Source organism: Sapajus apella, unplaced genomic scaffold, assembly GCF_009761245.1.
Source record: "Sapajus apella isolate SASKATOON/1434 unplaced genomic scaffold, GSC_monkey_1.0 scaffold42, whole genome shotgun sequence".
Classification (NCBI taxonomy): domain Eukaryota; kingdom Metazoa; phylum Chordata; class Mammalia; order Primates; family Cebidae; genus Sapajus; species Sapajus apella.
In genome coordinates this window covers 18,410,292-18,433,210 of record NW_022436982.1, presented here as the reverse complement: position 1 = coordinate 18,433,210, position 22,919 = coordinate 18,410,292, and the positions used below count along the sequence as shown (strand labels likewise).

Here is a 22,919-nt window from a genome sequence, read left to right as displayed (position 1 = left end):
CCCCCAAAATAGGTACAACTATGACTCATCAATAAAAACATTAAAAACCATGCCCAGCTAATTTTTTGTATTTTTAGTAGAGACGGGGTTTCACCATGTTGACCAGGATGGTCTCGATCTCTTGACCTCGTGATCCACCCGCCTCGGCCTCCCAAAGTGCTGGGATTACAGGCTTGAGCCACCATGGTGGCGCGTGCCTGTAATCCCAGCTACTCAGGAGGCTGAGGCAGGAGAATTGCTCGAACCCAGGAGGCGGAGGTTGCGGTGAGCCGAGATCGCGCCATTGCACTCCAGCCTGGGTAACAAGAGCGAAACTCCGTCTCCAAAAAAAAAAAAAAAACATTAAAAACCCAAAGAAGACAGGCAGGTAGGCTGAGAAAAGAGACAGAAGGAGAGATGACAGAGAGAAAGACAAGCAGACAGAGAAGACAAAGGGAGGTAGAGACAGAAGACAGAGAAATCTGAGGGACTGAGAAGGACAGAGGGAGAAAGGCAGGGGACAGGCAAGGTGGAGATTGTGAGACAGATGATGAAGACCACACCAGAAAATTTCCTCAGACTACAGGGCTTCGCCATTGGTTTCATCATTTGTTCTTAACCTGTGAAATGATAGCTGGCCCATCTTGATTACAGCTATTCTAAATCTTAACAGAATTACCATAGCAGCTCCTCAGCAGGTCAATTCATATCTAAGATTCCAATGACAGAGTCCAGCCACGCTGGTGACCACTCCAAGTAAGGAATAAGATTGCCCACTTTTGTGCCCGAGTAATCTTCTAGAAAATCAGTATATGAGGTCTAAGCTTTATTTAAGAAAGTGTTTGAGGGCATGTAAGATTATTCTTGTCAAGACCAAGGCCAAGTAAAACAGGCAAGCACAGGTTTTGGTGCCACATTTGAAAACTTAACAGGTATTACTAACTACAATAAAACTGCTTAAGTTATTTGTCGAACAAATAGAGAACCTCAATAATAGTCTTATCATCTTACATCTATTTTTAGCATTGAGATCAGCATATTCTGGTTCTTCCCCTCCCCATTTCAAAGGAAAATTTTTTCAATAATACTTAAAAGGAACAATCATAAAAATATTTCACTGAAGAAAGCGAAATTGAAGCCTTATAAAACTACACAAGACAACACTATCTGAACAAGGAGATTAAAATATGTGAAACAATCAGAAATTTTCTACTAATTATATTTGAAAACTCAGATTTCTAAACTGAATATTAAAAGTAAAGTAAGGAGGTCTCAACTAAATTAGCTAATAAATATTCAAATGGAAACAGATAAATTAATTTACAAGCATGACATCAAACCATCATCAGAAACATCTGAAAAATATTTTATCCAAAAGACACAAAGTAAATTACCAGGGGCGAAGCAATTCTAAGGCGTCTGTAAATTTGTTACTTAGAAATAAGTTCAATGCCACAGCACATTCTTCGAGGCCACTCTTGAGATCCACCTTGGATGATGATGAACTAAAGATCAAGAACAAAACACAGAGAATTTCTATAGCTTTTACCATCAGCATGTTGACCCTAGTGGGGTGTGTGTATAAATTCTGAGACAGGACAGGCTGGAATTCTAACTTTGCTACTTACTGTCTATAAGATCCCTGAGTCTAAATTTTCTTATCTGTAAAACGGGAAGCCCAACACCTACTTCGTGAGGCTGCTGTGAGGATGAGGTAAACTGACAAACGCTGCTCATAACAGGCGCTACATAGATGACAGTTCCCTTCCCCATTACTTCAAAGACCATAAGTGTAGGAATTCCATACTTTAGTACATGGAGGAGCAGGAGATTATTTTGTTTTAGTTCGGTTATACACAGGGAAAAAAAACGTACTTCATTGAAAAACCATGCGCTATCGAGACTCTAGAGGAAACCTCCACAGGGGATTAGATTCTGATTCTCCAGGAGCTTCCAACTCTGTCAATTGTAGATAACTAACAGCAGTGCAAAACAACTGTTGTCTATGGACATGTTAATTTTATTCTGGCCACTAGAGGTGCAACTAACTTCCCTCCCCAACTCGGGAATAAGCTCGTTTTCCTGAATTTGCACATTAATTTCAACAGTACTTCCCGGAAATTTGTTACAATTTCTCCTTTGAACCTGTTATAACATCTGCCAAATGTCCTCTTCTATAATTAATAATCAGTGATTAAATAAAATACTTACCATGTTCATTTTTGCATCTATATGTCATGATTTTATCCTTTTTTGAAAATTATCTATTAATCACTTATGATTAACAGAAATTTTGTTCCTTAAAGCCATCTCTAAAATGTTTTGTTTAATGACTTTTAATGACTTCAGAAAGTAAATGAGCAGTAGAATGATTTGGCAAACAAAAATGCTGATAAGAAATAAACAGCAGGCATGGTTGGCTGATGCCTGTAACCCCAACACTTTAGGAAACTGAGACAGGAGGAACGCTTGAGGCCAGAGTTCAGGACCAGCCTAGGAAACAGAGTGAGCACTCATCTCTATAAAAAAGTTTTTAAAAATAGCCAGCTACAGGCATTGCGGTGGGAGGATCACTTGAGTTCACGAGTCTGTGGCTGTAGTGAGCCATGATCATGCCACAGTACTCCAGTCTGAGCAACAGAGTGAGAGCTTGTCTCAAAAAAAATAACATGGGGCTGGGCGTAGTGGCTCACACCTATAATCCCAGCCCTTTGGGAGGCCAAGGCAGGTGGATCACTTGAGATTAGAAGTTCGAGTCCAGTCTGACCAATATGGTGAAACCCCATCTCCACTAAAAATACAAAATCAGCCAGGCGTAGTGCTGCATGCCTGTAATCCCAGCTACTCAGGAGGCTGGGGCGGAAGAATCGCTTAAACCCAGGAGCCAGAGGTTGCAATGAGCTGAGATTGCACCACTGAACTCCAGCCTGGGCAACAAGAGCAAAACTCCATCTCAAAAATAAATAAAATGGGCCAGGCGCAGTGGCTGAGGCCTGTAATCCCAGCACTTTGGGAGGTCAAGGCAGGTGGATCATTTGAGGTCAGGAGTTTGAGACCAGCCTCGCCAACATGGTAAAACCCCGTCTCTACTCAAATACAAAAAATAGCTGGGTGTGGTGGTGCACTCCTATAATCCCAGCTACTCAGGAGGCTGAGGCAGGAGACTTGCTTGCACCTGGAAAGAAGAGGTGGCACTGAGCCAAGACCATGCTGCTGCATTCCAGCCTGGGCTACAGAGCAAGATGCCGTCTCAAAAAATAAATAAATAAAATACAAATAAATAAATATACTTGATAAGTATTTAAAGTTGAGTTTCCAACCCACCAACCTCTTCAAATTCATTCTTTAAAACATGAAAGCAAAGTGCCCCTTCAGCGACTCCTCTAGCGGGAAAGGGTTCTGAAGGCAATGCCAGAACCCCGCTCTCCTTCAGGTCTTCTCATGGCTCCTTCTTATCCAGATCTCAGCTAATGCGGAGCAGCCTGGCTGACCCCACCTCATCCTATCTCACTGTTTTTTCTCCATACCATTATTACCATCCAAAAGTATCTTGTGCATGTAGCATTTGTAGACACGCTTGTCTGTCTTCCCTCTCTAGGACATAAATGCAAGGAGGTTGTTTTAGTCATTCCTGTGCAGCAGTGCCTTCGACAATACCTAGAACGTTACGTGCTCAAAAATACTGTTGAGCGGTAAATGGGTGGATGGGTGGGTACAACTGCTCTGGGTAGAAACAGAGAGACTTCTTCATGCCTAGAGTTTGAGGCACCTCCTCTAGGGTGGAGTAGAACTGAGGTAAGCTCTTGATGGAGGGCTAAGAATTGTTTTGCCCTTAAATTTCCAGTGAATGAAGAGACCCAATAAGAATGCTAGGAGTTTACTAGCCTCTCACAGCAGGATTTTTCACAAGAAAGTTGCCTGATACCTCCTAATTCACCAGATTTTATCACCAAATTTTGTCAGTGTTACCTCCTGAACGTCTCTTGAATTTATCCTGTCTCATCTCTACCACCCAGTCCAGGTTAGTCACCTTGTGTTGCCTGGGGTCTACAGACCCGTTTCTTTCCCCATCGCCCACCTCTACTCCCGCTCATCAAATCTTCACCTAGAATCCATTCAACCAATATTTATGCTAAATATGTGCCAGGTGCTCTCCTAGGTGCTGGCAATACAGCAATGAACAAGACACACAGGATCCCAGGCTCTTTAGGAGCTTTCATTCTACTGGGGAAGGGAGGGCAGAATTGCACAAGCAGACCAAGAACTGACTAGTGTCTTCTCTGATTGGTATAAGTGGTCTGGGACAGAACCTAGTTTTTCGGGGAGGCAGGGATGGGGAGAACATTAATGAGGATGGTCAGGAAAAGCTCTCCAAAAAGGTGACATCCAATTGCTGTACAATGTAGCCAGCCATGGGAATATCTAGACTGAGGGCAGAGGGGGGATTTTAAATTTGGAATGTGATGAGCAAGGCAGAGAATGGGAGAAAATGAGGACAGAAAACAGGCAAAAGTCAGAAACCACAGAGGCAGAGAGGATGAATTTTATTCTTTGAACAAAAGGCAATACGTCAGCTCTGAAATTCTCACTCTTTTTTTTTTTTTTTTTTTTGAGAAGGAGTCTCGCTCTGTCACCCAGGCTGCAGTGCAATGCCGCAGTCTCGGCTCACTGCAACCTCTGTCTCCTGGGCTCAAGCGATTCTCCTGCCTTAGCTTCCTGAGTAGCTGGGATTACAGGCTTAAGCCACCACGCCCAGCTAATTTTTATATATTTAGTAGAGACAAGGTTTCGCCATGTTGACCAGGCTGGTCTCAAACTCCTGAACTCAAGCAATCTGCCTGCCTTGGCCTTCCAAAGTGCTAGGATTATAGGCGTCAGCCACTGCGCCCGGCCTGTCACTCTTTTTCTAAACATCCCTTCCCTTCAAATGTTAGGTTTTCCCATTTTACCTCCTGCCAATTATCTCTAAGGTTACAGCTCATCCTTCATTACCAGGAAACAGGCTATGAACAGATGCCAGTCCTCTTGCCAAACATCCACCTCTGCCTCTCAGCTGGCCACACTGTCACCGGGAGGATACACCATACACACACCCACTTACATACACAAAAGTCGAGCTCAGCACCTCTGAACACAGTAAACTCAACTCTTCAGAGTGGTTTACCATGATATTCACCTGGAATTAACACTCCTCTCTGGAACACGAGGGCTACTATGTGTTCTGCAAGGAATGACCAGGAGCACAACTTTCACCAGGGCCAAGACTTCTGTCAGGTATCTCCAGGACGCAGGTGTTCCTCTTCATTTCCACTGCCATCACATTAATTGAGACTCATCACTTCAGATCTGAATTCTGAAATACTCTCCAAGAATGCCTTCCTATTACTGCTCTGATTCCACAGTTCTCCAGCTCCAGCACACATCAGACACACTGGGATTCCACTCTCAGGCTGCTCTCTGCCTAAAACAGATGGCTCATCATTCTACCTCCTTAGAGTAAAAACCTAAAATAGCTACCTACACCTATCACATGAAGTGGAAATCAGCTCACCATACCTGTCCAACCAGGCTGGAATGATGAACAAGGCTATTTTAAAACAGTCCAGTATTTGCAAGAGGCTCATCAGCATAGCAACCCCTCATGTATAGCATGATGTAATTAATGAAAACAGTTCTGGACTGGAAATCAGAAGTCAGCCAAGTCATTCTCTAGCCTTGTGACCTTCACCATGCCCCTTAACTTCCCTGAGTCCCTAGCCTCACCTTCAAAGTGCTCTCATTTCACAACGTTTGCAAGAGAAGCCAAGGAATGGTTACTATGAGTGTGTTTTGTGAACTTTCAAACCCTATTCAAGTTAACAACCATGTCTAATTCTCCAAAAACCGTGGTGCTCAGCCCACATAGTCACCTTCCTGACCTGCTGGGGACATGCCCGGGTACCTTTCATAATATATATCTTCAGTGAAGTGACAGCTCCTCATGTCTCTAATTTAAAAGATTAACTTAAGGCAGGATGAGTTTTTTGTCTATTTTAAAATATATACATACAAAATGAATACATAACTTATAAAAATCTGGAACTATACTAGTATCATTATCACCTACATTCCAATTCTTCCTTTATTAATTACTTAATAAGCTTGGTTACAAAAAAAACTACATAATAAATGAGCATGTGGGCTCTGGAATCAGAACCTTTTATTCATTTCCTGACTCCCTTTTACCTCAAGAGAAGTCAAAGGTTTCCCACAATATACTGATTCCCCTGAAACTGTGATCCTAGAGAACTAGGCTGCATCCTCCCAAGGCCATCTTCTATTACTTATCTGGAGGTTTGTCTCTTTCCTCTAGAAATCACAATTTTTACTCACTTCTGTTGGGCAGGGAGATAGCTGGTGACTTTTTTCTCCTCTTTCCAAATTTTCTGAACTCTGCTCACATTACTTTTATAATGAAAAACTGATTCACAAAAATTTTAAAACATAAAAGTAACATTTTAAATAAGAACAAAGGAAAAAGTCTTTTCTCCACCACTTCCCAGTTCCATAATATTGAACAACTCACTTCAGCTCTGTCTCAGTTTCCTCATCTGTAAGATAGGGATCATTAAGCCTGCAGTTACTACTATACAAGATAGTTGCAAAGATGGAGGAAGTTTCTGGAATTAAAAATATAAGCATTTATATATACTGAGGCATTACTACAAGTCTCCAGGAGTATCAAACTGCCCCGCCTCCTCTGCTAAGAACCACATACGATGCACATACGTGGTGACCTGGCAAAGTTTATCTGCACTTGCTCATAATCTGATGACCTCCTACTATTAACATATCTGATTAATGAGATCTATTGATTTAAAGGTAAAGAAGGGATTCTGTTATTTGTGTAACAATAAATAAAAGTCTACAAAACCAATATATAATAATCATATCCCCTCACCCTTCTCCCCTGAAGCAAGTCACAAGACCCTCATCCAAGAGGTATCCTCTCTGTACCCTGAGGAAATGAACATTCTTATCTCCAAGGCCTCAGACTTCCCTGAATAGGGACTTCACTAGATGAACGCTCCTGGACTCTCCCCTCTCCCCTCCCCCCTCCCCTCATCATTCCTCCTCTGGGAAAGGAATGAATTATCTGATTGGTAAGTTGGAAAAACACACAGGGCATAAATGGCCCAGCCCCTTTCTTAACGGGAAAATGGGGTGCATGAAAGTCTATTCTCTCTGCGATGCAGTGAGCTAGCAGGGCAGGCTCTACCATCCCCGCATCCCCCAACCACCACCCTCACAAGGGAGGCCTGCAATTTGTGGCTGAAATTCCATTCAGGGCTGTGTCAAAAAGCAGCCCGTTTTCCACACATCTAAGCTATAATACATCCTCCAATACAGTCTTTGTGAATAATGAAGCTGAGAATTTGATCTCCATAGGTCTGACTCTTGCATCAATATTTCAGCTTAGGCCAAAAAGGAACCATTTTTCCAAAACAAGAACTAAACCCTTAGAATCTGTATGCACAGAATGATAGGGGGACAAGTCTACTCTTCGGAGACTTTTACTAATATGTGTGGAAGTATCCAGGGTTCTTTTGCAAGCAAATCCAAATCAAGTCCCCTGCATCTGTGGATCCGGATCTCCCTGCCCTCAAGAGCTCCAGGGCAAGAAGCCTCAGGTCTATTGATTCAAGTGTGAGGAGTCCAGAAGCTCATAAGCAACTGGGGCTAGACAGCCAGACAACAGAAGCTCCTGTTGCTGTTTCTCATTCATTATCCAAGGGAGACAAGGGACACTGTAAGCTCACAGTCTATAGCGGGCTGTGTTAGATGGCAAGATTTCCAGGCAAGTCATCAACCTCTCAAGTCTGTTTCCTCAGCTATGAAAGGGGTATGAGGATATGACAGTATCCACCCCACGGGTATTATTAACATTGCCACTGTGAGCATCAGAAAAGACAAAAATGTAGATGAAAAGGTAAAAATGCAACCACATTATGCACTAAAAAGAATGATGTAAACATTATGATCTTTGAAAGAATAAAAGTGCCTGGTTTCTCCTTGCGTGAATAATTGTGTTCATCCTTCAGACTCAAATGGAGAAGCAGAGTTCTTTTTTTTCTTCTCCTTTCATTTCCAAATAATTTCAGGCTTCCAAAAGGTTGCAAAAAGAGGACAGAGTTTGTATACCCAGTTCCCCCAGACAACCTCTTCCGTAACATTTTTGAAGGTTGCTGAAAATTATTTTACAGCATGTTTTTTGGGTCTGTCTGATGTTTCCTCATAATCAGATTCAGGTTACACATTTTGGGCAAGAGTCTACAGCCGTATCACCCTGAACACACCCTGTGCTGTCCGATCTCAGAAGCTAAGCAGGGTCAAGCTGGGTTAGTAGCTGGATGAGAGACATTTGGGGTAAGAAAACCACAGCAGTGATGCCGTGTACTCAGTGCGTGATATCAGGGCTATGAGCTGTGTGCACTGCTTGTTTCTGGTGATGACCGCATAGCTAGGGTGGTGTCTACTGTGAGGTTACTATTGTTCCCTTGGGAGTCACTAAGCATCTTCAGGGGAGGTTCTCAAGACTCTGCAGACACCCCATTTCACAACACACATCGGTCCCTAACTTCGGTGTCCACTGAGGGTTCTTGTCTATACCCATTACCATTGTGGTTTATCAAACAGCAATTTCCTGTTCCCATCATTTCTACATTACTCACAATGAGTAAGGGAAGAGCTCTCCCTCCTACCACTGACATGTTTCCCCAATTATTTACATCCTATGAACACATCGGTATTAATTGATTCTGTGGGCTATATAACTCATTACGGTCATTATTTCTTTCTCAAATTGACCTGGATTTGGCAACTGGAACCCTCTTTATGTTGCTCCCGTGTTCTTTCGACAAGCCCTGTCATTTTTTCCACAATTCTTTACTTTCTAGCACAAGATCTTCTAGGTTCATCGTGTACTTTCCCTGCCCTGGCACTGGAATCAGCCAGGAGCCTTGGTTTCCTTTGTTAGAGAGTGGCTTCAGAACGGAGGCCTTGGGTGCCAGGTCTCTGCGTCTAGCCCCTAGGAGAGCAGAATTCTGACCCAGAGCCACTGCTGTGGTACCACAGTGCTCAGGTTATGCCTACTTAAGTAGATCTGTTCATTAACAGAAAGAGTTGGCTTTTTTGTTCATTCTTTTTTTAAAAGCACTTAGTCTCCATAACCAAAACATGATGTATAAATTCATTTAAATTATTGTACCTTAATGCCACTTCTTCCTAGCCCGATTTGTTACAATTATAATAGGCTGCTTTTCAATATCTCATTGTTATATAAGGTAATACTTTTACATTGCCTAATATGTCTCTAATAAAAATAACTTATTGTGAAATGGCTTCTTGGCAAACACTGGTTAACTACTCTGGTTAAGCAACTAAGCCAGCTCATTAGGCGAAGGCTCAATGAATTAGGAAGAAGCAAGAAAGAGTAACATAAGTAGAGTGAGAAGGTGGGATGTACTCCCAAAAGCCTGCCTCAGCATTCCTGAGCCCAGTCAGGGTTTTTGTTGTTGCAGCTGTTAAACTAAGAGGGATCATTCCCAGGGGGCGTGGTATAGACGTGGTAATGGCATGGAAAATACACTTGGTACCCTTCTAACACAAAGGAGGTAAAAGCCAGACTTAACTCTGTGTAATAACAGCTGGGCAATCTGTCTTGCATTCTTTTTTTAAAAAAAAAATTGTGGTAAAATACACATTACATAAAATTATCACCACAACCATTTTCAAGCATACAGTTCAGTAGTGTTAAGTACAGTCACGCTGTGTGAACCACACAGGTGTGGCTCATCACTTCAATCTGTAGAACTTTTTCATCTGGCAAAACTGAAACTCTGTACTCATGAAACAACTCCCTCTATCCTGCATTCCTTACTAACCAATCCAAGGGAGAGTCACCCTCTTCTCTCACAAGCCCTTGGCCAACATTTTGCCATAACCTTCATGACTGAGCCATTTGGACACCTCATCCCACTGAACGGTCTCTGGAACTCAGTCTCCTGAGCAGCCTGAACTCCCTGCGTAATTCTGGGATTTCCCAATGCCAACCTTCACTCAGTAACTAAAGCCACCAATGCTCTGTACCCACATGGGGCTGACATAGCTAGGCTTGGTAAGTGAAGTATAAAGAAGTCTATCAAATGTTTTCTCCCTATTCCTTTCATTCTGAGGCCCTAGACCCCTGCTCTGTTTGGATGACTTTCTCAAGTAAATAAAAAAGACACATTTTATCTTAGAGATGGTAAATTGAGCAACCTTGTGTTCAGCCCATTTCTCCTAGAAAAATACATATTTGATGAGCCAACAATATGTCTCCCACCTCTAATGAAGAGATGTGGTAACAGGAGAAAGTAAAGTGATGGCAAAGCTCTGGCCAGGGTGGGGAGTCTTTCCTCATTTTTCCAAAGTGACCTTAACACAGTTGTTTCAAAAACTAGTATGTAAACAGACATGAAGTGATGAACACAAAACTGTCAAATGTCTTAAGGTTTATCACTGGTGCCCTTTAAGGACACTGGCAGGAAACTTTAACTCCAAGAATTTCAGAGTGATGAGGCATTTTAACAGATCATGTACTTCTCTGGATATGAGGATCCTTTCGTGGGAAGATTCTCTCTTGGCTCTTTCAAGGTTGGAGGGAGAATCAAAAGAAACTGTGGTTTTCGAAACACTTTGTAAGACTAAACAAGTGGAAGGGACTATAAGCAAGGAGGCAAATGGGTTAATGAAAGGTGCACTAGCCTGGAAAAGAGAAGGTGGAGCATCGAGTTGCAATTCCACCACGGCCTGGCTGTGGCAGCGGCTATGTCACTTGACATCCAGCGTGTCTCACTTGTTAAATGGTGACCTAAACTCCCTCCATGGCTGCCTCACAACCTTGTGTTAAGAAGCAAATAGCTATGTGTTAAAAAGTCCCAGGAGGAGTAACATATGAGATATGGCACTATCCCGTTCTGTTCAGACTAACTGCTTCAGAGCCACACTTCTTGTCCACATCCAAGCTTCCTTCACTTTGCAACTGTTCTTTTAGGCTGCTCCACATTACATTTCTAAGGGCTTGCTTTGACACATGCATTAGAAGACTTATTAATTAAAAGGCAGAGTGAGAATGTCTATTATTTAGTTTTTGAAAAGAAAAAGACTATGAAAACTGCAAATGTGAATACAGGTTGAGCACCCTAATCTGAAAATCCAAAACTGAAATGCTCCAAAATCTGAAACTTTTTGAGCACCCACATCACACACACATACACACACACACACACACACACACAACCTGCTCACTGGAGTAGTTTGGATTTTTGGATTAGGAATGCCCACCCTGTGCTATCATGAAAACACTTCAATTATTTCTTATATTTCACCTCCATTTCCTTCTTTATATATCATTAACCTCTTCCACTCTTTGACTCCTTCCCAATTCAGAAATATACACAAATCTCATTCATTTCTATTTAAAGTAAAACTAGCAAGAAAGATAACTCCCTCAATCTTGCTTTCTCTCCTAACACACCCTTCTCCCACTCCTTCCCTTCATAGGCAAGAGCTTCAAAAAAGAACTGATGCTCACCCTCCCGAATTCCCCACCTCCCATTCACCTTTAGCCACGCAGCTGACTCCTTCCCCAACTTCCCTGAAACCTTATGAGCTAAAGGTCTCTAATGGCCTCACTATGAAATGCAAAGGATACTTTTCCACCTGTATCCTTGAAGACCTCTTTGCCACACCTGGCTCTGCTGACTGCATTCCAGAACTCGCCCCTCCCCCAATTCCCTTGCCTGTCCTGTGGCCACCAACTCATAGAGTCTTCCTCTTTCACACATCTACGTAGCTCTTGCTTGAACTGTCATTGCCTCAGCCATCCTTCAATGTTCTGTGTTCCCGAAGGTTCCTTCCTGCATCCTCTTCTTTTGTTATGGCTCGCCGGGAAACAGGTGTGGTTCATCACTTCAACAACTACGTGCACGCAGAAGACTTCCAGTCTACAGATGCAGCTCGTTGCTGTCTGTGCGTGTCATACCCTTATTTATTATTGCTTTCAGTAGTTTTCATTTATTTTATTATAGCTTTCAAACTCAACATTATTAATGTTGATACAGTAGTTACTTAGGAAACTATTGGATGAGTTAGAGGCTAACTATGAAGGAAGAGCACTTCTTTCTGAAGAAAACACAAAATTCCATGAGTAGGGACATACGCAGTAAAAAAGGATAGGAAAACAAATGGCTTAAGATTCTTAGAAGTTATTTATTTTCTTTCTTTTTTTTAAAGACGGGGTTTCACCATTTTGGTCAGGCTGGTCTTGAACTCCCAACCTCAGGTGATCCACCTGCCTTGGCCTCCAAAGTGCTTGGATTACAGGTGTGAGCCACCATGCCCGGCCTACAAGTTATTTTCAACTTTATCTCCATTCTGTAACTTCTCCTGTATGTTGTGAGGGTAGACTTGTAAGACAAAATATTAAGCCCACAAGTATAAAGAACACATGCATAGCAGAAATTTCAAATGCAAAATCTGAACTGCTAACGATCTGCTGTATAATTTTAAAAGTTTAATAAACCTGTAAGGATGGATGAAAAGTGCTTTCTCATGTACTAAAACAGCTTTAACAGAGCTGCCTTAATAACTCATAAAAAACAACTTTCATGTTCAAAGAGAGAATCTGTTAATTCTAAAATGGTCTGGAAAGGAACAAGAATTAACCAAGTATGATATCACAGAAAAATAACTAATGGAAAATGTCATGCTATATTAAATTGCAAAAAGTAGATTACTAAACAGTATACTTAAAATGTATTTTTAGGCCAAGATTATGAGAAAAATGTAAGAAAGAGAAATAATCATAATATAATATTTGATGAAAAATTCTATTATGGCTACAACTGTGTCAAGAAGCACATGCCTAGGAAAAGACTGGAAGGAAAGACACCAAAATTATGCATTCAAGTGGTCATCATTACGGTGGATGGTTCTCCTGTCCTCCAATGTTTGGCAGTGTGATTTATTATTTTATAATAAAAATAACTGCTAAAAATCTTTAAAGATAAAAATGACTTGAAAGGGAGTTGTGCCCCAAAGGCTGAATTCTGTTTTGCTCTCATGTAACAGTGCCTCCTGTTCGCTGAGTGTCTTAGCAGCCACCTTGTCTCCTTCTCCGATTTATAAAATGGGCACTCTACTTGCCTAGGACTCTCCTGACCTCACCGGTTTGTCAAATGCAAAGCACTATGCAGATATCAGTATAATGTTCCTTCAAGGGTTGGACTGTTCTCCCCTCTTTCCCCAGGAATACCCACAACCCTTCCTGACCTGCTCACAGTAGATGCTCCGCGCTGTCTGGGTGCCTGCTTATCACATGACGCAAAGTGAAGGCTGCTTGTCGCCATATCTGAGTGAGAAGATCTGTTAATTAAAAAGGCAGAGTGAGGTTTTTTATTTCTTTGTCCTGTGAGAAAAGTCTACACCGGTGCAATTATACAAGACAAGCCTTCCAATTATTTTTATACATCTTACCTCCATTTCTTATCAATTTAAAAAATTAAGCAACAAAATTCTACTGTTATGTGTCAAACATTCCTGAAATATAGCCCTAATAACCTTTTTTTCATTCTAGTACACAAAAAATAAGTTAACTGAAATTACTCCACAGCTCTCCACCCAAAGATAGGATTGTATCTTGTATATATCCTTCCAGGTTTTTTCCCAAGTGAATCTATATATACTTTAATGAAACTTTATTAAAGATATTTATTATAATGGGTTATGATATACAGTATAATTAATTATATACAGGAATTATCCTGAATCTTTTCTTCTCAATAAATCCAGAGCTGCTTTATCATAGCATCTGCAGCATTCTACTGACTGGAAATACCATAATTTGTTACCTGCTCCTCATTTTCAGGCATGTAGGTTGCTCCCAAAGTTTTGGCATTACAAACTACTATAATGAGCCCCCCCTTTACTCACTTGCCTAATTATTTCCTAAAAATACATACCTGAAGGCAAGGGTACGTATTTTGCAAGGACTTTATTTTTTATAAGCTGTCTTATTTCCTATTAAATATATACCACAGAAAGCTGAAGTAACACAGAGAAGGTGAAAACCAATCTGCCTTGCAGAATCTTAGGCCAGTTTATTGAGCCAAAGATATCTCAACAGACACACCATAAGGGCAGGTCCACTCAGAGAAGCAAACTTCAAGAAAGAGTTTAAGAGTAAGTCCTGCCCTGTATTATAATAGAATTGCCAATCTCCTTCCACTTCCACTCACTTTAAGAGTACACATCTCACAAAGAAGAGCTTGAGTCATCAACAAAAGAGGTAGAAAAAGGTTCTTGACTATCCTATTGGAGAAGTTTTGTTTTTGTTTTTAATTTCTAAGATACACAATGGGCACAGTGGCTCACGCCTGTAATCTCAGCAGTTTGGGAGGCCGAGGTGGGTGGATCGCCTGAGCTCAGGAGTTCAAAATCAGCCTGGCCAACATGGTGAAACGCCATCTCTACCAAAAATACAAAAATTAGCCAGGTGTGGTGGCTCATGCCTGTAATCCCAGATACTAAAGAGGCTGAGGCAGGAGAATCACTTGAATCCAGAAGGCAGAGATTGCAGTGAGCGAGGATCGTGCCACTGTACTCCAGCCTGGGCAACAAGAGCAAAACTCTATCTCAAAAAAAACAAAAACAAAAAAAAGCAAAGATATAAAATGCCCTCAATTAAGTGGAGTTTGTTTTTATCCCATTGGAAGTTCATACTTCCCAATGCACTGTAATATTTTACACTAGACATTCATTTTTATCTTGCACATACCAAGTTCCCTAAATTTTACATTCGTGTCAGGCAAAACTAAAGTTGTTCTTACAAGGGTGGTTAGGTGTGGGTGGTAGGAGGGAAGAAAACTCCACAGGCAAGGGGAAATGTCATTTGAAGGCAGGTTATTTCCATCACAAAAAAACTTTTTATTTGGAGAATACAGGTACCACTTCCATAAATAAGACTCTGGGCAGTGACCATCAGCTCTGTTTACAAGCAGGGAAAGAGGAGTGACTCAAAAGGCTATCTACCCATTTGGACCATTCTTGCCCATCTGTTCACTTATAGACTCATTTTCAAGGACTAGAAACACACAGTCTCTGAAATGTACTGTTAAAATAGCCCCCTTTTCACATTTGCCTTTAGCTTTAATAAAAGTCTCCCCAATATTGAAATTTTTACTCAGTCATAACTATAGCTTTTGTCTTTAACATTTCTGATTTTGAGGGCATACTTAGAAAAACCTTCCCTCTACAAAGATTATATAACACAGTTTTACCTGTGTTTTACTTTTTAATATGTAATTTGTTTATTCATTTATAGTTTCAATAGATGGTACAAGATAGTGCTATGTAATTTTTTCCCTAATCTTTTGCCATGTCACATCTTTTCCCCCACTGATTTGACATGTCAGATATACAACGCATTAGATATAACATAGATTTGTTGTGCCAGGTAAACATATGTTTCAAAGCGCTAAAATAATTGGGGCTGGGCGAAGTGGCTCACGCCTGTAATACTAGCACTTTGGGAGGCCAAGGCAGGAGGATCACTTGAGGCCAGGAGATTAAGAACAGCCTGGCCAACATGCTGAAACCCCATCTCTACTAAAAATACAAAAACTAGCCAGGCATGGTGGCGCCACCTGTAATCCCAGTTACTTGAGAGGCTAAGACAGGAGAATTGCTTCAACCCGGGAGGCAGAGGTTGCAGTGAGCCAAGATCACCCCATTGCATTCCAGCCTGAGTGACAAGAGTGAAACTCCATCTCAAATAATAGTAATCATGAATTGGGAGGCCATTCAGCAAAGATGGTTCCTATATAAGCAAATGGAAACTCCACTCAATGTAAACAGTGGAAATGAAACTTAAACTTAGCCAATCAGAAACCACCAACTCACCTCTAACTAGGAACTTCCCACTTGTTCCAGTAAGATATTTTCTTTGTCTTGCTTCTTCAAATACTTCATAAGTTTCCCCCTCCCACTCCTTAGGTAGAACACTGAACTGCTCATATTTTAATAATATTCGATTCAGGAATTAACGCTCAAACTAGTTAAAATATTACTGTGAGTAAATTAATCTGTTAACAAAAGCTAAAATTACTGTATCTTTACCTGGTACAACATACTTGAATTTAACAGAATATAAGGATTATTAATAAAATAATATGATATTTTATTCATCTTTTCTGAGGTATAAAAGTTTAGATTTAGATTCTTCTAGTCCTTTATGTTTGTATACACATGTACATGAAGTCACAGAAATTCTACAGTATGTCTAGATTTACGTTAATATCACAATAAGCACATCATGCTACAAACTGATTTTTTTATTCAACAGGATTTTTTTAGATATAGACCTAACTCATTTATTGAAAGTACTGTCTAGTGTTTAAGAACCCATTTTCTCATTTTTTTAGTAAGAAGTGCTTCAAATTTATAAAGTAGAGAAAATAATATTGCAAACATACAAGTATAATCTAGAATCCACTTTGTGTATGGTCTGGGCTAAATTTAATTCTTTCCTGCAAGGATAGGCAAGGAATAACTCATCTACCTGTCATAACAGCTTGGAAACAAGGCAAAACGAAGACCTTGGAGCATTTCTGACAGGCCCACCCAAGGAACATTTCATTCTCTACGAAGTATATACTTTGTTTGGCTTCGTATTTACTCGTAAAGCCTATACTCTGTAAAATTATGTTAACTTATAGATTTTTTAGCATAATTTCTCTGTGGTAAGATTATGGTTTTATTACCTTGCTGAAGGGTCACCAGTTTTGTGCATAACAGACCTTATTCCAGCACTTTTTCCTCAGTTCTCCAAATGCTCTTACCAGTTTTACCATCCTGCTGACTTCCTCACTGGCATGTGTTGATTCCATAATTCTGACAGTTTGACATACTGGATTATCCTGCAATCTCTTACGCATAGCAGTTTTCCATATGTGCACCGGTCTGTTTCTGGGCACATATTTGCCTCTCTCTGCACTAGTCACACCATTTTTATTATCATGCCTTTCTGAGACCTGTAAGCCAATTGAGGCAAGTTCACTATTTAATACTCTTTCTGTGGGATTGCTATTATTACACCTTCATTCCTGTTTATGAATTTCAGTTAGTCATTATAACATTACAAGCAAGTCCTGATGGAGTTTTGACTGGGAATTCACTACATTATTAGGGAAATCTACAGAGAATTGTTGTCTTTTTGTATGGTCACATCTTTACACATTTATTCAACTCTTATTTCCTTCAATAAAGGTTTTTAAATATATGAACACTGCACTGATGTACATGTACCTTTGCAAAAGAGTCATGCTAAATCTTCATACTGTTCCAAGTTTAGAATTCGTACCATCAAAGAAAGCACAGTTATTAAAACTCTAACTGAATAAAAGGATGTGTTTCTTCTACTCCTGAGTACAGCCTAAATATTATACTCAGATGTTAGAAGAAATGTGTTTTTAGTAGTGAAAAATATTGTTATTTGGCTGATGGAGGCTATGAAAAATAACACACCGAACTTCAATTACAGTTAGTACTTTGGAATATGTGCCCTGATTTTGCCCTGTTTTTACTGCTCTAACTTTTGCTTTTTTGTTGGTTTTGGTTTTTTGTTTTTTTTTTTTGAGACGGAGTCTCACTCTGTCACCAGGCTGGAGTGCTGTGGCTCAATCTCGGTTCACTGCAACCTCTGCCTCCTGGGTTCATGCGATTCTCCTGCCTCAGGCTCCTGAGTAGCTGGGACTGCAGGTGCATGCCACCACACCCAGCTAATTTTCGTATTTTTATTAGAGACAGGGTTTCACCATGTTGGCCAGGATGGTCTCGATCTTTTGACCTCGTGATCCACCTGCCTCGGCCTCCCAAACTGCTGGGATTACAGGCATGAGCCACAGCACCTGGCCAACTTTTAAGTTTTTAAACAACTTTATTGAGACATAATTCACAAACCATAAAATTCATCCAATTAATGTTTACAATCAATGGTTTTTAGTATATTCACAGAGATGTGCAACTATTGCCACATCTAATTTTATAATATTTTGTCACCCAAATCTATCCATCTATTAGCAGTCACTCCTCATTTCCCACTACCTCCTCTGGTCCCAAACAATGACTAATCTACATTCTGTGTCTATGGATTTGCCTATTCTGGACATTTCATATCAATGGAATCATAAAATATGTAGTCTTTATGCTTAGTTTTTTCAGTTAGCATGTTTTCAAAATTCATTAACGTGGTAGCATATAACAGTACTTCATTCCTTTTTATAGCCTAATATTATTCCATTGTATAGATATACCACATTTTGTTAACCATTTGTTGATAATATATGGGTTATTTGCATTTTGTGGCCATTGCAAATAATGCTGTTATGAACATCCATGTACAAGTTTTCGGTTGGGCATGGCGGCTCACACCTGTAATCCCAGCACTTTGGGAGGCCGAGGCAGTTGGATCACCTGAGGTGAGGAGTTCAAGGCCAGCCTGGTCAACATGGCAAAACTCCATCTCTACTAAAAATACAAAAATTAGCTAGGCATGGTAGCGCACACCTGTAGTCCCAGCTACTTGGGAGGCCAAGGCAAGAGAATTGCTTGAACACAGAAGGCAGAGGTTGCAGTGAGCCAAGATTGTGCCACTACACTCCAGCTTGGGCAACAGAATGAGACCCCACCCCCCCCACCCCACATACACACAAAAAAGTTCTTGTGTGGACATTTATTTTCACTTCTCTTAATTATATATCTAGCATTGCTATGGAGTGCCAAATATATGGTATGTGGAATTGCTATTGGTAACTCTATGTTTGACACTGTGAAGAACTACTAGGCTGTTTTCCAAGGTGGCTATGTGATTTTTCTCATTTTTTTTTTCATTTTTATTTTTTATAGAAATGGTGTCTTGCCATCTTGCCCAGGCTGGTCTTGAACTCCTAGGCTCAAGCAATCCTCCCACCCCAGCCTCCCATAGTACTTGAATTACCAGCATGAACCACCATGCCCGGCCAGCTATGTGATTTTATATTCTCACCAATAATGTATGAGAGTTCCAATTTCTCAATAGCATGGCTAATACTTGTTCTTGTCCATTTTAGTGGGTATGGTGGCATCTCACTGTAGTTTTTGGTGTGCATTTGCTTAATAACTAATAATGCTGAGAATCTTTACTTAATGGCAATTGTATATTTTCTTTGGAGTAATAACTATTTAGATTCCTTTCCCATTTTTAATTGAATTACTTATCTTTTTATTGTTCATTTGAATACTGCTCTAATTTTTAATCACTAAGTAGAACTATTTTCAAGTGAAAAGTTTACAGCTATCTTTGTTTACACTTTTTCTCTCAATCAAATCTTAGACAGCAGAGCCAATTTAAATTTAACTTCCTCAATAAATCCAACACGATATGCTATGTTCCTGCACAATGAGATAAAAGCTAGTCCATATTTAAAAATAAAATAAAACAAAATTTCAAAAATGAATAAAAATATAATGTCCTTCAAGCTTTTCCATCAACGTTAAAATCTCTCCCTAGGGGAGAAAAGGAATGAGTGTAGATAGGCCAGCTGATGTGCTCTGGAAGTCACCATGTTTATAATCCAGAGTCGAAATGGTACCCACTGAGCCAGTGCCTACCTCTCAACTCCTGCAGAGACCTCTCACCAGGAGCTCCCCCTAGCCACCCCCACCAGGGCTGGTGCTTGAGCTCATCACTGGGATATTCATGGGCAGGCTAGGGAATCCAGTTCTGCCCAGCTGTGCCTCCCCTCCCCAATCTGAACAGGAACCTCAAGGCACCAGGCACTCCTCTGTCCAGCTCATCACCTGAAACAACATAGGACAAGTCACAGTAAATAAAAGTCAAGTACATACCCATCTGCTTGTGCAGCAACTGGCTCTGACCCATAGTGCCACCTACTGGCCTAAAGGTCAAACTGCACAGCCCATTATAAAACCTGGAGACAGAAGTACACAAGGCTATTTAAGTGAAGCCAAAAGACCCTACCCAACATACTTACTCTATAGTTACACCACTAGAAAAGGTGGAAACAGAAAGGGGGGAGAAAACCCCATCTAAATGAAAATAATTTTTTAAAAAGTGGTAGCCTCTCTAGATGAGAAGGAACTAACATAAAAATTCTTTTTTTTTTTTTACGACGGGGTTTCACCATGTTGGTCAGGCTGGTCTTGAACTCCCGACCTCAGGTGATCCACCCGCCTTGGCCTCCAAAGTGCTTGGATTACAGGCATGAGCCACTACGCCCAGCCTAAAAATTCTGACACCATGAAAAATCTAAATGTTGTGACACCACCAGAGGATCACACTAGCTCTCTAGCAACAGACCTTAACCAAATGAAAATTCAGACATGGCAGATAAATAATTCAGAGTATGGATTGCAAGTAAGCTCAATGAGATCCAAGAGAAGGCTGAATCCATGAAAGCAATCCAAGAAATAAAGAAAGAGAATAATATCCTTTAAAAAAACAAAAATGGGGGAGGGAAGCCCACCACTTCTGGAAATGAAAAATTCACTTAGGAAATTTCAAAACACAGTTGAAAGTTTTAACAATAGACTGGACTAGGCAGAAGAAAGAATTTCCGAGCTTAAAGACCTCCAATCCATATTGCTAACTGATAATTTTTTTTAAAATAGCTTGAAAAACAATCTTTCAAATTAACTTAGACAAAACTAAAGAAAAAAGAATTTTTAAAAATGAACAAAGCATTTCAGATGTACAGGACTGTGTAAAGCAGCCAAACCTATGACCTATAGGTATTCCTGAGAGGGAAGAAGAAAAAGTAAGCAACCTGGAAAATATATTTAAGGGAATAATTCAGGAAACTCCTCTAATCTTTCTAGAGATATGAACATCTAGATAAAAGACATTCAGAGAACACCTGCAAGATACTTTGCAAGATGAACTTCACCAAGGCTATCCAAAGTCAACACTAAATAAAAAAATTTTAGAGGCAACTAGAGAGAAGGGTCAAATCACCTATAAAGGAAAACCCAACAGACTAACAGCAAACTTCTCAGCAGAAACCGTACAAACCAGAAGAGATTGGGACCTATGTTTAGCCTCCTTAAAGAAAAAAAAAAAAAATGCCAGCCAAGAATTTCACATCCTGCCAAACTAAGCTTCATCAATGAAGGAGAAATTTTTAAAAAAACATTTTCTAGACAAGCAAATACTAAGGGCATCTATCACCACTGGACCTATCCTACAAGAAATGCTGAAGGGAATTCTAAACATGGAAATGAAAGGACAATACTCACCATCATAAAAGAACATGTAAGTGCAAAGCTCACAGACCTTATAAAACAATTACACAGTTGAAACTCTGAAAACAAGTAGCTAACAACACAATGCAGGAATAAAACCTCACTAATTAATCAATACTAACCTTAAATGTAAATGACCTAAATGCCCCACTTAAAAGATATAGAGTAGCAAACTAGATTTAAAAAAAAAAATACAAGACCCAACCATCTACTGCCTACAAGTGACTCACTTACTAGCTAAAGACACCTTTAGACTCAAAAGTAAAAGGGAGAAAAAAGACATTATGAGAATGGAAAACAAAAGTGAGAAGTCACCATTCTCATATCAAGTAAAACAGACTTCAACAACAATTTGAAAAAAAAAAAAGACAGAGACATTATATACGATAAAGGATTCAATACAACAAGAAAATTTAACTATTCTAAATATAAATGCAACCAACACTGGAGCACCCAGATTTATTGAACAAATTCTACTAGACCTAAGAGAACAGATTGATATCAATACAATAATAGTGAGGGACTTCAACACCTCCACTGACCAATCACTAGACAGATCATCAAGGCAAAAAATCAGCAAAGAAATTTGAGACTTAAACTGGACCACAGACCAAATGGACCTAATAGACGTTTATAGAACAATCTACCAAACAACCACAGAATACCCATTCTTCTCATTTGTGCATGGAACATTCTCAAAAATCAACCATATATGCTTAGTCATAAAGCAAGTCTCAATAAAATCAAATAAATCAAAATCATATCAAGTATCTTCTCAGACCAGAGTGGGATAAAATTAGAAATTAATTCCAAGAAGAACTCTCAAAACTATGCAAGTACATGAAACCTAAACAACTTGCTCCTGAACAACTCTTGGGTAAACAATGAAATTAAGGCAGAAATAAAAAAAAATTCTTTGAAATGAATCTAAACAAAGACACAACATACTAAAACCTCTGGAACACAACAAAAGTAGTGCTAAGAGCAAAGTTTATAACATTAAATGCCTACATCAAAAAGATAGAAAGACCTCAAATTAACAACCTAATATCACAAATCAGGAAACTAGAAAAACAAGAACAAACCAATCCAAAGCTAGCAGAAGAAAAAAAAACATAACAAAGATCACAGCAGAACTAAATGAGATTGAGACAAAAAAAAAAAAAAAAAAAAAAAAAAGAAGAATCAACAAACTGGCCGAGCGTGGTGGCTCATGCCTGTAATCCCAGCACTTTGGGAGGCCCAGGTGGGCGGATTACCTGATGTCAGAAGTTTGAGACCAGCATGGCCAACATGGCAAAACCCCATCTCCACCAAAAATACAAAAATTAGCAGGGCATGGTGGTGCATATGTGTGGTCCCAGCTACTTGGGAGGCTGAGGCAGGAGAATCATTTGAACCCAGGAGGCAGAGGTCGCAGTGAGCCAAGATAATGCCAATGTACTCTAGCCTGGGTGACAAAGCAAGGCTCTGTCTCAAAAAAAAAAAAAAAAAAAAAAAAAAATCAATAAATTGAGAAGTTTGTTCTTCAAAAGAATAAACTAATTGGCAGACCATTAGCT

General features: G+C 40.0%; 1 protein-coding gene and 1 long non-coding RNA gene across 2 annotated transcripts in view; one reads left to right on the top strand and one right to left on the bottom strand.

Annotated features, from left to right (window-relative positions):
- The window catches only part of TTC39B (tetratricopeptide repeat domain 39B), a 142,831-nt gene that overhangs the window by 46,755 nt on the left and 73,157 nt on the right, over positions 1–22,919 (bottom strand). Inside the window, 2 exon segments of the mRNA XM_032300152.1 lie at positions 1,374–1,484; positions 13,333–13,425. Of these exon segments, the coding sequence (XP_032156043.1) occupies positions 1,374–1,484; positions 13,333–13,425 (204 nt within the window).
- Positions 2,075–22,422, top strand: LOC116566141. Its single transcript, XR_004275753.1, has 3 exons — positions 2,075–2,086; positions 6,120–6,123; positions 21,967–22,422. It is a non-coding gene; the product is annotated as an uncharacterized LOC116566141 (long non-coding RNA).